General features: G+C 43.6%; 1 protein-coding gene across 1 annotated transcript in view; it reads left to right on the top strand.

Moving 5' to 3' along the window:
• Positions 1 to 13,141, top strand: part of LOC119174164 (L-fucose kinase-like) — a 131,316-nt gene that overhangs the window by 84,179 nt on the left and 33,996 nt on the right. Inside the window, exons 15-16 of the mRNA XM_037424986.2 lie at positions 1,739 to 1,875; positions 11,536 to 11,693. Coding sequence (XP_037280883.2) covers positions 1,739 to 1,875; positions 11,536 to 11,693 — 295 coding nt within the window. The remainder of the gene's footprint in view (positions 1 to 1,738; positions 1,876 to 11,535; positions 11,694 to 13,141) is intronic.

Below are 13,141 nucleotides of genomic sequence, written 5' to 3'. Positions count from 1 at the left end.
TTATATTTGCCTATGTCTATAAGTCTGGGCCAAATTAATTTTGTCCCTTTGTAGCGAAGCTTAAGTGCAATGCAGGTTCATCACCATACTACATTTTTATTAAAAACGCTATGTAGCTATGGCTTTATAAGTCGCAGACATTGGGGCTTGCCAATATTGTGTAATACAGTATTATATAAGAACCTGCTTCAGAAACTAAAATTTATATTTTATTCAGCATAGCCGCTGTATGCCACTACACTCTTAGAAAAAATGGAGTATTCGGGGAGTAGTTCTGCTACACAACAATAATCGTCATCTGACTTGCTCGCATTTCCTTTCTTGAAAACCCGGCGCTAGCCATTCTCCTGTCGGGAGTGCTATGTCACATTGAAAACTCGCACGCCGTACGCTACCGCGAACTACCGGAACCATGGTGATAGCGTGAGGAAATTATACTCGCAGTAGATGACGATTATTGTTGTGCAGCAGAAACACTCTCTAGATACTCAATTTTTTTTAGAGTGTAGTGCCACTCTACAATTTTCTTTATTTGTCAAATGGGCCTGGCTCTTTCGAGTGTGGTTGGTTGCACTATGTGAACAGGCAGCAAATATCTAATGTTCATTCACTTATTTATCCACAACATTGCAAACTGTGACGTAGTGTCGGTTTTGGGCCCAGGACCACTCAGCAAGGAACTGAATCGAACCACGAGCGCACAGACACACACACGAGAATATATTAACAGAGAACATAACTATGAACGAGTAACACTTAAAGTAGTAGAAACATGCAGTCTATAGCTGTACTCAATGTCTCTTTAAATAAGAAAAGTTTCGCCGTGTTTTGATGTGGCTTGCGGGTCGCCGGTGCTGATCGCTCGTGGGCTGTGCGCCGTCTGGCTCGTTGCCGCCCTCAACGTGCGTCAGACCACGCCGTGACACGGCCTTCTGCCGCAGTAGCAGCCGTCGGTAGCTGATTGGTAGCTCCGCAGCAGCTCTCCGCCACCACGCTCGTCTCAGCAGCGCACCGGGGTCGCGCCAGCCACCCGGAACGGCAGCAGGAACATCAGGCCCACAGCAGCCAAAACCCACAGCCACTCTGGACGGCAGCCAGCACCGCCGAACCTTACCTGGTCCCTGGGCCAGTCGCCCAGCCGGAGTACAGGCCTCGTTCACAGGATGTCCAGCTGTCCGGAACGGCAGCCAGAACAGCAGTGGATCGCCTGGTCCCTGGGCCAGTCGCTCAGCCGGAGTCCAGGAACGGTAGAGCGCCTAGATGCTGTTGTCTAGTTCCCCGGACCGGACGTCCAGCTGAGAACTGACTCCTTGCACGCGCTGCCTCGAACCACCGCACGCACCACGCGCATGCTTCGTTTTCCTATTTGCCCTGATTTTTTTTTTTTTTTCGCGCCTCTGTATCATGACACAAACATTGGGTTATAAAACTTAGCCTCACAACAAGTTTTGATGCTCTTCTTAAGCTGGTGTTATAGACACGTTTATGTTTTCATAGCAAAATCATAGATTATAAATATTCCTATTCATTTTTTACATTAGGTTAAAGGAACACTAGAGAGCAAAACGTTTTTTCACGTAATAGTAAAGTACAATTTCTCAGAGTGCAGTTTGTCAATCAAGTTGAAGTCATTGTTTCTCTTTAGTGTCCTTTTAAAGATGGAGAGCTGCAAGAAGAAACAATCATGGGTCTCACTGTGAATGCACAACTAGTTTTGATACTCTGACTTTTCTTCCAGGGACACTTTTTTTCGTGTCGCAAACTCCGTCATTAAAAGGACTCTGGTGGAAAAGTCGGACGTGCTTATCACCCCTCTTATGAATGCAGCTTCTGCTTGTGGCCGTGAGACAAGTGTAATGGCTGTGTTGGATTCAGGTAAACCATGGTTTTTTTGTTTTTTTTTTAACTTGTGTATTTGATTGTGTGCAATGATTATTCGGTAATGTGTGACATGGTGTACAGCAAAATCCACTGCACAGAAGGCAGTGCCATAGACCTAATGCTTGTAAAATGAGTTGCGCATGAACACGAGTTCAATTTTTTCTTAGAATGCTCTGTTGGACGACATTCGCTCTCATTTCAATTTGACTTGGTGAGATATTTAGTGCTCCTTATGCTCTACTTACTGAATTGTTTCATGACCGGGGCCACTTTCAGGCTACGCACTCTTCAGCCTCTGCCTTTGTTCTGCATTCAAACAAGAAAGAATAAAATTGATCCACTTATTTCATTACTTCTTAGCTGTGTAGTGGTGGCAAATACACTCATCAGTTCACTTTTGACCAGTAGAAGAATGTCTGAGGCTGCAGCCCTCAATGACACATGGGCCATTACTTTACAACAAAGAAATTCTTGCAAGATGATGTGAAGGCTGAATTTTCCGGAAATGTTGAAACATCTGCTGAGAAGGAAAGAACAGCTACATATCTATTAAAGAAAAATCACACGCACGCACACACATGCACGCACGCATGCACACACACGCATGCACCTGTACACACACACACACACACACACACACACACACACACACACACACACACACACACACACACACACACACACACACACACACACACACACATATATATAGCCCTGAACTCAAGTAATTAGTATCAAACTTTTTTACTCAATTGCTGTAAACAGCAGTTTTGAGTTTTTTTAGTAGACACATGCAACTTGCACACCCTGTTGTAAAACACCATCTTACTTCTGTGACATAAATATCATGCCACTATGAGGCGCCATGCGCTTTGTTCCTGCAATATGCGCTGCTCATGTGGTATCTGTTGTATTGAAGCTACTGTTGTATAAACATTGCTCCATGGGTCACACTTTTTTTTGTTTCTGTAAAGCAACTTCACATTTGCAAGCTAGTGCAGGAATACAGGTATTTCTGAAAAGTCAGCTAAAAAAACTTTTTATTTTCATGCCAACGCAGACACACTTGAAATGTTCACTCTTTTGCGAGGTGTGCTGATAGAGTTCACTGCAGTTTTTTTTTTTTATTGTGGAATGCCTGATTTACCTTACTTGCTTAGAAATTTCAACATGTTGATGCTTCATCATGTTCCCCATGTTCTTGCATATTTGCGTTACATACCTCACCTGTACAGTTGACTCTCATTAAATGGAACCTGAAGGGACTAGGAAAATTTGTTCCATTTAACAGGAGTTTCGTTTACAGAAAGCTGAACAGTGGTGCAAAATGTAAGAATGAAATCAATCTTGTCAGAAGCATTTGTCCCATTTAAAGAGACCCTGAAACAGTTTTGACGATTTTGTACAAACACATTGAGCCGGTAGATGAAGATTTAAGGATCATTTAAAGACCGATTTGAGCTCTCTGTGTGAACTGTGTAATTTATTTCAATGCTTTAAAGCTGCGAATTGCTGCAGATTCACAATTAAATCATTTATGGCAGGGGTTAGCAACCTTCTGCCTGCGAGCCGCATGCCCCTGGCATGGCATCGAACCCTCCCCCTCTCTCCTCGTCAGTTCCTATCTGAAGGCTCACATGGCAGTGTTGACCGCAAATAAGGTTAGGCAAGAAAAGAGAAAGATCGTTTCCTGTTGGCATTGCCCCCTATCTTCACACTTAGCCAGATTACACCTTCACTTCCTTTCTCTGGCCGACTAAGAATGTTTGGCCCCAAAAATCACAATGACAAAGTTTTTTTTGTTGTTGTTTGCTTGTAACCAGGGGTGTGCAGATATTCAAAGTTTCGAAAAGTCTTTATTCAATTTTATTTGCCCCAGAATATCACTATTTTAACTATTTGAACTTCCTGAAGACAAGTACAATGAAAACAAAATTGGCAGTGGCCCCTTCATATTTTTAATATGCTTCACCCCATCACACTTTTGTTATATTGTGGCAAAGCTGTCTTTTAGGTTGTGCTGTGAGCTTAAATGTATTGACTTTAAAAAATGCTGATTCCAACATGGATATCATACATGTGGCTGAGGTGGGGGCTTAGTTAATACCATTTTGGACCTGAAATTTGGGCAAGAACTGTGAAAAATTGGACGATGAAAATTTTCAGGATCCACAATTTCAGATGTGTTACTGGACAAATTTGTAACTCCAATTCGAAAGGAGCACAACCTTGTCTGCCGCATCAGTTGAGCTTCCGCAGAACTCGAAAGATGAGGAGAGGCCGTGAAAATAGAATCTTTGCCTTTCACAGGTAAAGTGTTGTCAGCAACACTTTGGTTGCACCAAATCATGTACATCAATGCAATTCACCTTCTTGATTGCCTCATTCTTGATAAGACAACACCATCCCACGAGTGCTTCATCAACTTAGCGAAAAGATAAACTTTCATGTTGCTATCTCATAGGAGTATGGTTAGGAATCCTCTCTAATTTTTTTATTGCAATTATGCTTCAAAGTATTTGAAAAATATTTTAGAAACCTTCAAGAAATATTAGAAAATATTGTATTCGATCTGCAGTCACAGTTCAGTATTCAAATTAACTTCGCACCTAAAATTTTGCTGTTCACACAGCTGTACTTGTAGCCTAGGCTTCTTGTGACATGCATGCTGAAAACAAGCATGGTACCTCTTCCGGTTTTGTATATTATTGTCAGTTCACTGTTTTTTTTTTTCATTCTTGCCTGCAAAGCCCCTAACTCTCCTAATTTATTTTGCCTAACTCCCACCGGGTTAGCTTTATGCAACTCGGCTTTGCCGTAACACGGCCCTCCACCCCTAAAGGTTGCCGACCCCTACGGTAATTTATGGTATCCTGACAGCGATACTGGCAGTACTCATATGTGAAGCCACTGTTGCATAAACTAAAACAAATGGGCCTGCTGCAGTGGTCAAGGGGCTAAAATACTCAGCTGCTGACTCGCAGGTCGTGGGATCGAATCCCGGCTGCGGTGGCTGCATTTTGGATGAGAGTTGAAATGCTGTAGGCCCATGTGCTCGAATTTGGGTGCATGTTGAAGGTACATCAAAGTCAACTATTAAGTTGATGTTGATTATTGAAATAGCGGTCCAGAAAACTCGTAGTATTACTTTTTGCCAAGGAAGTGCTTGTTTTGAAACAAAATCGCACCTTAGTGGTCGACATCACGTTAGCGCTTTCAAATTTCCCGCTTCAGTGGAACATCTAAAGTGACTGCTGCTGTGCACAAGGTTTCAGGCTTTACTGCATGCCCGCCGACACTAGTAGCACCAGAGAGAAAGTAGTGGAAGCTATAGCAGCAACAACGTAGACAGCACCCCTGGGCTGACCCACCCAGGGGAAATCGGCAGTCGCCTTTTCCTATCTCTCTCTCCCTACATCTTCGTCTTTATCTCTTACTATTTATCTGTCCTGTCTTCTACTCTCTTCCGTTTACTTCCAAACTTCCTGGCGGCTAGGGTTAACCATGTGCAAATAGCCTACCTTGGTCTAGGCGCATTGGGTTATAGTGGCATTGTACGGCTGGAATCTGCAGGTTTCAGCATCCGCAAACTTGTAGTGTCCCCTTATTGGGCTCCATGATGGGTGGCCGCCAACGCTGCTGAACAAAAATAAGACAGGCATGCATAGAGCATTCCCCCTACTGTCTGATCGTACCGGCTCAATGCGGGTACGCACCAATGATATAAATTTTTTCAACCAACCAAAAGAAACATATCCTCACTTTCATGTTATCCACTGTGAAAAAAATGAAAAGCAAGCCAGGACCGTCTTTCCTTTCCTAGTTTCTAGATGTCTTACCAAAACTCTTGGCACAGGATACAAGGTAACTAAAATGGCTAGTGGAGACCTTCTCCTCGAAATCCGTGACAAAGAACAATCTGAAAAGCTAGACCGTCTTTCAGATTTCAGTGGCATACCAATAACCATAACACCACATAGATCAATGAACACAACTCGCGGAGTGGTATCTGACATGGACTTACTTGACTTGACTGAGAGTGAACTTTTGTAGGGGTGGAAGAGCCAGAATGTCACTAATGTACAGAGAATCATCATCAGAAGAGATAATAAGGAAACACCGACAAAACACTTAATACTCACGTTTGCATCTAGTAAACTACCGGAATCTATTCAAACAGGGTACACGAAGACATCTATCAGGCCGTACATACCAAACCCTCGTCGTTGCTTCCAATGCCAGAGGTAAGGCCATGGCTCTAAAACCTGTCGTGGTCGCCAGACTTGTGAACAATGTAGAGTCTTAGGCCACGTGTCTGAGAACTGCAAACAACCGCCACACAGTGTAAACTGCGAAGGAAACCATGCCGCATATTCACGCTCCTGCACATACTGGAAAAAAGAAAAAGAAATAATTACGTTGAAGGTGAAGGAGAACATTACATTTAGGGAAGCACGACGAAGAGTCGCTCCATTCTATGGACCTACATACGCTGATGCGGCGCGTCAGGGGGCACCGCCGCACCAGCCCTCGCCACTCCTTCGGCCCGCGCATACCGAGCGCATACCGAAAGGACCGTGCTGATGCCATGACATCATCTGGAGGTGTTGCCATCATAGTGAATCAAGGAATTGCATGCACACACTTACAACTCCAAACATTCCTTGAGGCAGTGGCTGTTTGAGCAGTTCTTTTTGATAAACTGATCACAATCTGCACTATTTACATTCCTCCTAGCTATCAGCTGCGAAAACGTGATTTACACTCTCTCATTGATGAACTTCCGGAGCCTTATGTTCTCCTTGGAGACTTTAATGTGCATAGCAGGCTATGGGGTGACTCTCGGTATGAGGCGCGAGGTCGACTGATCGAACAGTTCGTTCTCTCGTCGAGCGCACGTCTCCTAAATCGAAAAGAACCAACCTATTATAATCTCGCTAATAACACCTACTCCTCCATAGACCTAAGCATAGTATCTCCATCTCTTGTGCCTCTACTCCAGTGGAAAGTCGTCAGTAATCTGTACGGAAGTGACCGCTTCCCCGTAGTTTTGAGCACAACTACAGTAACTGAGTGCCCACCACGTGCTCCCAAGTGGCTCATAAATAGAGCCGACTGGGAACAGTTTTATACCATCGCTCGTCTAGGTTGGAATGACATATGTACTTTGAACATTGATGTGGCTGTCAACTACTTCCAGCGTTTTTGATTGATGCTGCAACAAAATGCATCCCACAAACAAATGGACACCCTGGAAAACGGCGTGTGCCATGGTTGAACTCTGAATGCCGAAACGTGCGCAAACAGCAAAACAGAGCTTGGAGGCTGCTTCGGAACTCACCGACAGCCAAAAATATTGACACCTTCAAGAAAATAAAGTCTCAAGGCAGGAGAACGCGTCGGCAGGCCAGAAGAGAAAGCTGGCAGACGTTTTTGTCAGGGATCAATTCATACACACAGGAGAACATGGTCGGTAAGATAGCAGGAAAACAAGTACACACACTTTCACTCGTAAACACTCAGGGTGATACCATGGAAGATCAGGCAAACTTCCTTGGTGCACACTTCGAACAGGTGTCCAGCTCATCCCACTATACTGACACTTTCCAAAAATACAGAACAAGAATAGAAAAGCAGAAACTCGAACACAAATGCACTAGATACGAGGCATATAACCAAGCTTTCAGTCTAGCTGAGCTGCGAACGTCTCTAAACTCCTGCAGTACTTCTGCCCCAGGTTCTGACCCTGTGGTGTATGAAATGTTAAAAAACCTATCAATCGAAACACAAAAAACCTTACTTTGTTTGTACAATGCTATCTGGTTTTCTGGCACTATCCCTACCTCCTGGAAAGAGGCTATTATTATTCCCATTTTGAAAGAGAGCAAGGACCCTTCTTTACCTTCGAGTTATAGGCCTATTGCACTTACAAGCTGCTTGTGCAAAGTCTTCGAAAAAATGATAAACTGCCGACTTGTACATATCCTTGAAACAAACAATTTGTTCGACCCATTTCAGTGCGGGTTTCAAGAAAGTAGATCCACCACAGGCCACCTTGTTCGTATCGAGGCACAGATCAGGGACGCCTTCGTCCATAAACAATATTTTCTCTCTGTATTCCTCGATATCAAAAAGGCTTATGATACAACATGGCGTTTTGGAATTCTAAGAGACCTGTCCCACCTTGGCGTGCGCGGAAGAATGTTTCACATAATCGAAAATCACCTGTCAAACCAGACATTCTGTGTCTGAGTGGGCACGGTTCTTTCCCAATTATTTGTCCAGGAAACAGGCGTGCCACAAGGTGGTGTACTTAGCTGCACACTTTTTCTCATCAAAATGAATTCCTTGCGCTTGTCCATTCCTCGCAATATGTTTTATTGTACATATGTCAATGACGTCCAGCTTGGCTTTAGATCTTGCAATCTGGCAATGTGTGAGCAGCAGCTTCAGTTAGGTTTAAACAAGGTCTCCAAATGGGCAGAGGAAAACGGATTCCGACTGAACCCACAAAAAAGCACGTGTGTCTTGTTCTCCCGAAAGAGAGGCATGCACTCAGAACCCGACATTGAACTGAACGGTCAACGTCTGTCTGTTAATACGGAGCATAAATTCTTAGGATTAATCTTGGACAACAAGTTGACCTTCGTACCACACATCAAGTATCTAAAAACAAAATGTTTAAAAGCCATGATTGTTTTAAAGGTGTTGTCACGTACTAGGTGGGGTAGTGACAGGCAATGTCTCATGAACCTATATAGAAGCCTCATTCGCACCCGCTTAGATTATGGGGCCGTTGTTTATCAGTCTGCGACTCAAAGTGCTTTGAAGATGCTGGACCCCGTGCACCATTTGGGCATCCGCCTTTCTACGGGTGCTTTTCGCACCAGCCCCGTAGAAAGCCTTTATGTTGAGTCAAATGAGTGGTCGCTTCATCTGCAGAGAACTTACATGTCCTTTGTTTATTTCCTTAAGGTGAAAGCAGACAAGAAGCACCCCTCATACTCTACTATTAACGATTTGTCGAGCTCAATTCTGTTTCAAAACAGGCCTTCGATGAGGCAGCCCTTCTCAGTTCGCCTGAAGAGTCTAGCTGAGAAAACTGGAGTCTCACTTGAACACAGTTTAATGATTCCTGTAGCATACCTGCCACAGTGGCAATGGCAGACTATAAACTGCGATGTGTCTTTTCTAGAAGTTACAAAACATGTGCCTATTGCCCATATCCGAACATACTTCCTGGAACTTCAACACAAATACACGTGTCCTGAGTTCTTTACAGATGCCTCCAAGTCTAACTCCTCTGTGTGCTACGCTGATGTCGGCCCATCCTTTTCGGATGCTGGCCCTCTACATCCAGGCACAAGTATCTTCACAGCGGAAGCTTATGCGATACTTGTGGCGGCTAAACTTATCAAGCAATTACAAATACAAAAAGCAGTAATTTATACGGACTCCCTCAGTGTGGTAACGGCTCTGCACACTCTTGAAAAACAGAAAAACCCAGTCCTTGTCTCACTTTACTCCATTTTGTGCACACTCTACACACTCAAACAACATGTTGCAGTGTGCTGGGTGCCAGGGCACCGTGAGATTCAAGACAACGTGAGGGCGGATCAGCTCGCTGCCTCCGTCCACAAAAGCACTGCCCCTACACCCATATCAATCCCGGCCCTTGATCTTAAGCCGTCTCTCAAACGAAACCTCGGGGTATACTGGCAGAGCAAGTGGGATACACACACACAAAACAAACTACACGTTATTAAGCCACACCTTGGTCATTGGCTGCCCGTATCGAAATCGCGTCATACAGAGGTAATACTAACGAGACTCAGGATAGGACACACATACGCGACACACGCCCCGCCGCGGTGGTCTAGTGGCTGAGGTACTCGGCTGCTGACCCGCAGGGCGCGGGTTCGAATCCCGGCGGCGGCTGCATTTCTGATGGAGGCAGAAATGTTGTAGGCCCGTGTGCTCAGATTTGGGTGCACGTTAAAGAACCCCAGGTGGTCTAAATTTCCGGAGCCCTCCATTATGGTGTCTCCCATAATCATATAGTGGTTTTGGGACGTTAAACCCCACACATCAATCAATCAACACATACGCGACACACTCTTATCTTTTGTCTGGTGACGATCCACCATTGTGTGACAGATGTGGTAAAGCATTAACAGTCCTTCACATGTTAATTCAGTGCAAACACTTGCAAACACTAAGAAAACAGCATTTTCCATTACCCTACCAACAACATATACCTTTACACCCTGCAATGTTCGTTGGTAGGGAACCGCTTTTTAGTCATAAATCATTGTTAGCATTTTTAAAAGAAATTCATAATTTTCATATCATATACCCAGGCATTCCGTAGCATGATCTCTCCAGAGAGGTTTTTGCTGCGGTGGCTACACAAGAAAGCACTTGCCTCACGGCCCTTGGACGCAAGGGTATGAACGAGTGAGGCACCTGTGCTAATGCCATATATATCCACCATCGTCTTTTATTATCACCAACTTTTGTCATCTATTCACACCACACACACCTTTCACGGCATGGTCATGATTTTATTACTTGTATGTTCTTACCCGCCTTAATGCGAGGAATTTTATGGCCCTTATACAGCCGCTTATCACAATCATTGTCCATATTTTTAGTAAGTTGAACTGGCGCTCTTTGGCCGTGAAATGGCCCTTGCGCCACAAAACATCATACATCATCATCATTATAGCAGCAACAACGGCCATGGAACAATGTTTAGCCATGGTCTTCACGATTGCAGGCAAGCTTGGTTCAACTGGGCCGCACTAGATGGCACGACATGCCCAGTTTACCCAGGCGAAAATGGAATTATTTAACCACTCATGTTACTCCACGTAGTAATATTTGGCGGTTCTTTTTCCATAAATCAATAAGAAATGAACAAGCAGCACTTTATTACGTCTCTTGATGTCTCTTGATTGTCGTTTTAGATGTCATACATTAAGCTTTCACTCTGACATAAATTGTTATTTGACTTTGGTGTTCATTTAAAGAACTCTAGGTGGTCGGAATTTTCGAAACCCTCCACTACGGCGTCTTTCGTAATCATATGGTGGTTTTGGGATGCCCACATATCAATCAATAAACTAAAGCAAATGCACAGGAGCTATTAACCTACTAGACCAAAAACTAGTTATTATTTCGCAATGCTCAGAATGTAACAAGGTGTTCAAAAAAAGCTCGTAATGTTCAGATGTGTATATGTAACAAAAAATAACAAAAAGGAATAATAATGTTTTCTTGTTTCGATCTTCACACATTGCCTGCCAATATATGCTTTAAAAGGTAGGTTATTTCCACTAGTGTTATATTAAAATTATTAGCTTAAGGCTTAAATTTGCAAAGATTTGTTCTTTCACTGTGTATTTGCTATTATGGTGGTATCATTTTGATTTTACTTCATGGTTTTTTTTTAACCGCAGCTTTATGAGTGCATCTTGTTTTGTTATGAAATTATAATTGCTTACATATGTACGACAAGCCTTTGTAAAAGTTTGCGCAAAATGTCTACATTTGTGCCTGTTCATGTATGTGTCCTCAGCAGTCTAACTTAGAAATGAAGTAATGTCACCGATTTATTACACAAGTGCTTAAGCAACTCTTATTGTCATGTAGTTGCTGAAGGACAAGAGGGTGGCATGGATCCTGCCGTAGCGTCGAGAGCGTTTTCGTGCATTGCGGACTTTTTGGGTGCAATGGCTGGAAATTCCGGAGGCTTGCGAAGCGGTCCTGGAGGCAACAAGACCTGGATGCGTGCTTTTGAGTTGCTGGAGGTGGGAGAGTACAGCTGCATTCTGCTTTCATTGCTGAAGCTTGTTGTGCAGTATAGATGTGTGATGGTTTCCAAAACTGAAAAACCGAACAATCGTGTGAAAAAGACCAGGCAACATGTCCTGTTCATTTACTCATAGCGTTGCTCCTCACTTTTGTGATCATTCTCGTGGTTATGGGGTTTGGCCTTTCCATAGGTGCCAAAGTTCACGCGACAGCGACGACTGATGCTATAAGCAACGAAACAGGACATTCGCGCGACGTGTCACTTTGTCGTTCTGGCGTGATCGCTCAGTTTTTCAGATTTGGACACCATCATCCATGTGACGCTCACGTTTCCAATGAAGGCTCTCGGGGCACAGCCAGCTGTGGGGTGTTGTAACTATACGTGAACCCTCCAGAAATGAACTTCCGAATGTCAGGCTAGTCAGAGTAGGAGCTCCCCCTGGCAGTAGAAAAGCCACATGTTCCACCTTCTCAAATACATATGCGCGAGTTGTGTTTGCTTTCATGAGAATTGTTAACACAAAACTTCAGAGGAATCATGAACCACCCCTTGGGCTTGGTGAAAAAGCACATACTGCAGAAAGCAGTCACCACCATGTACAGCTCAGCCAAATCTTGGAGTTATGCACGGCTGAAGAATTTAGAAGCAGTGGGCGAAGTTGCCATGGTACAAGTACACCTTGATTGAAGGAGGAGCCCTCACAGCTTGTGACGCACACACCCACACACAAATGCACACATGCACGCACCATACCCAAAGTTTATTTCAGGCATTTATTTATTGATGCACCAATTCTATCAAGCAGCACCAAAAATTGGCATTCTGGAAATGATTTTTCAAAGTAACAGTAGATGTTAAGGGGTAAATATAGAGTTCAACACAAATAACATTGGATATCTGAACGGAGGACCTCTGGCGCAGCAGTGATATATGGCTTCTTGCCAACTTGCCTAAAAAAAAAAGTAGGCGAAATACCGGTGTATTTTATATTATACAACACCTGTAATGAACTACTAACAATTCAAAAATTGGCTGGTAACCTAAAAAAGCTAGGTGAACCTTCACAAATTTACGAGCAGGTATACTTTTAGGCTCACGTTGAAACACTATGCTGTGCAAAGAAACTTAGTTAAAAGAGCGTGGTGATCCATGGTAAGCAATATCTCAGGGAAATTTGTTATGCTGTACGACAATACGTGAGTTTTTTTTTTCTTTTTTTTTTTTCGCTGTTACTGGCACACCATGAAACAGATAATGGTGATTTAATCATTATTGAGAAAGCTCAAGGGTTATAATTTTTTTCTCACAAAGCACACCTTTAAAAAAAAAGTCCACTTCAACGCTCATTGTACTGGTGCCTCACAGCTACAGTTCGATTGCCCGGTGGGACAGAGGAAGAAATATTTAGGAGGTGAAACTCCTGTTAGAACGGGCATCCGCAGG

This window comes from Rhipicephalus microplus, chromosome 5 (genome assembly GCF_043290135.1).
Source record: "Rhipicephalus microplus isolate Deutch F79 chromosome 5, USDA_Rmic, whole genome shotgun sequence".
Classification (NCBI taxonomy): Eukaryota; Metazoa; Arthropoda; class Arachnida; order Ixodida; family Ixodidae; genus Rhipicephalus; species Rhipicephalus microplus.
Note: the sequence above shows the minus strand (reverse complement) of the source record. Positions and strands in the feature narration are given on the sequence as shown.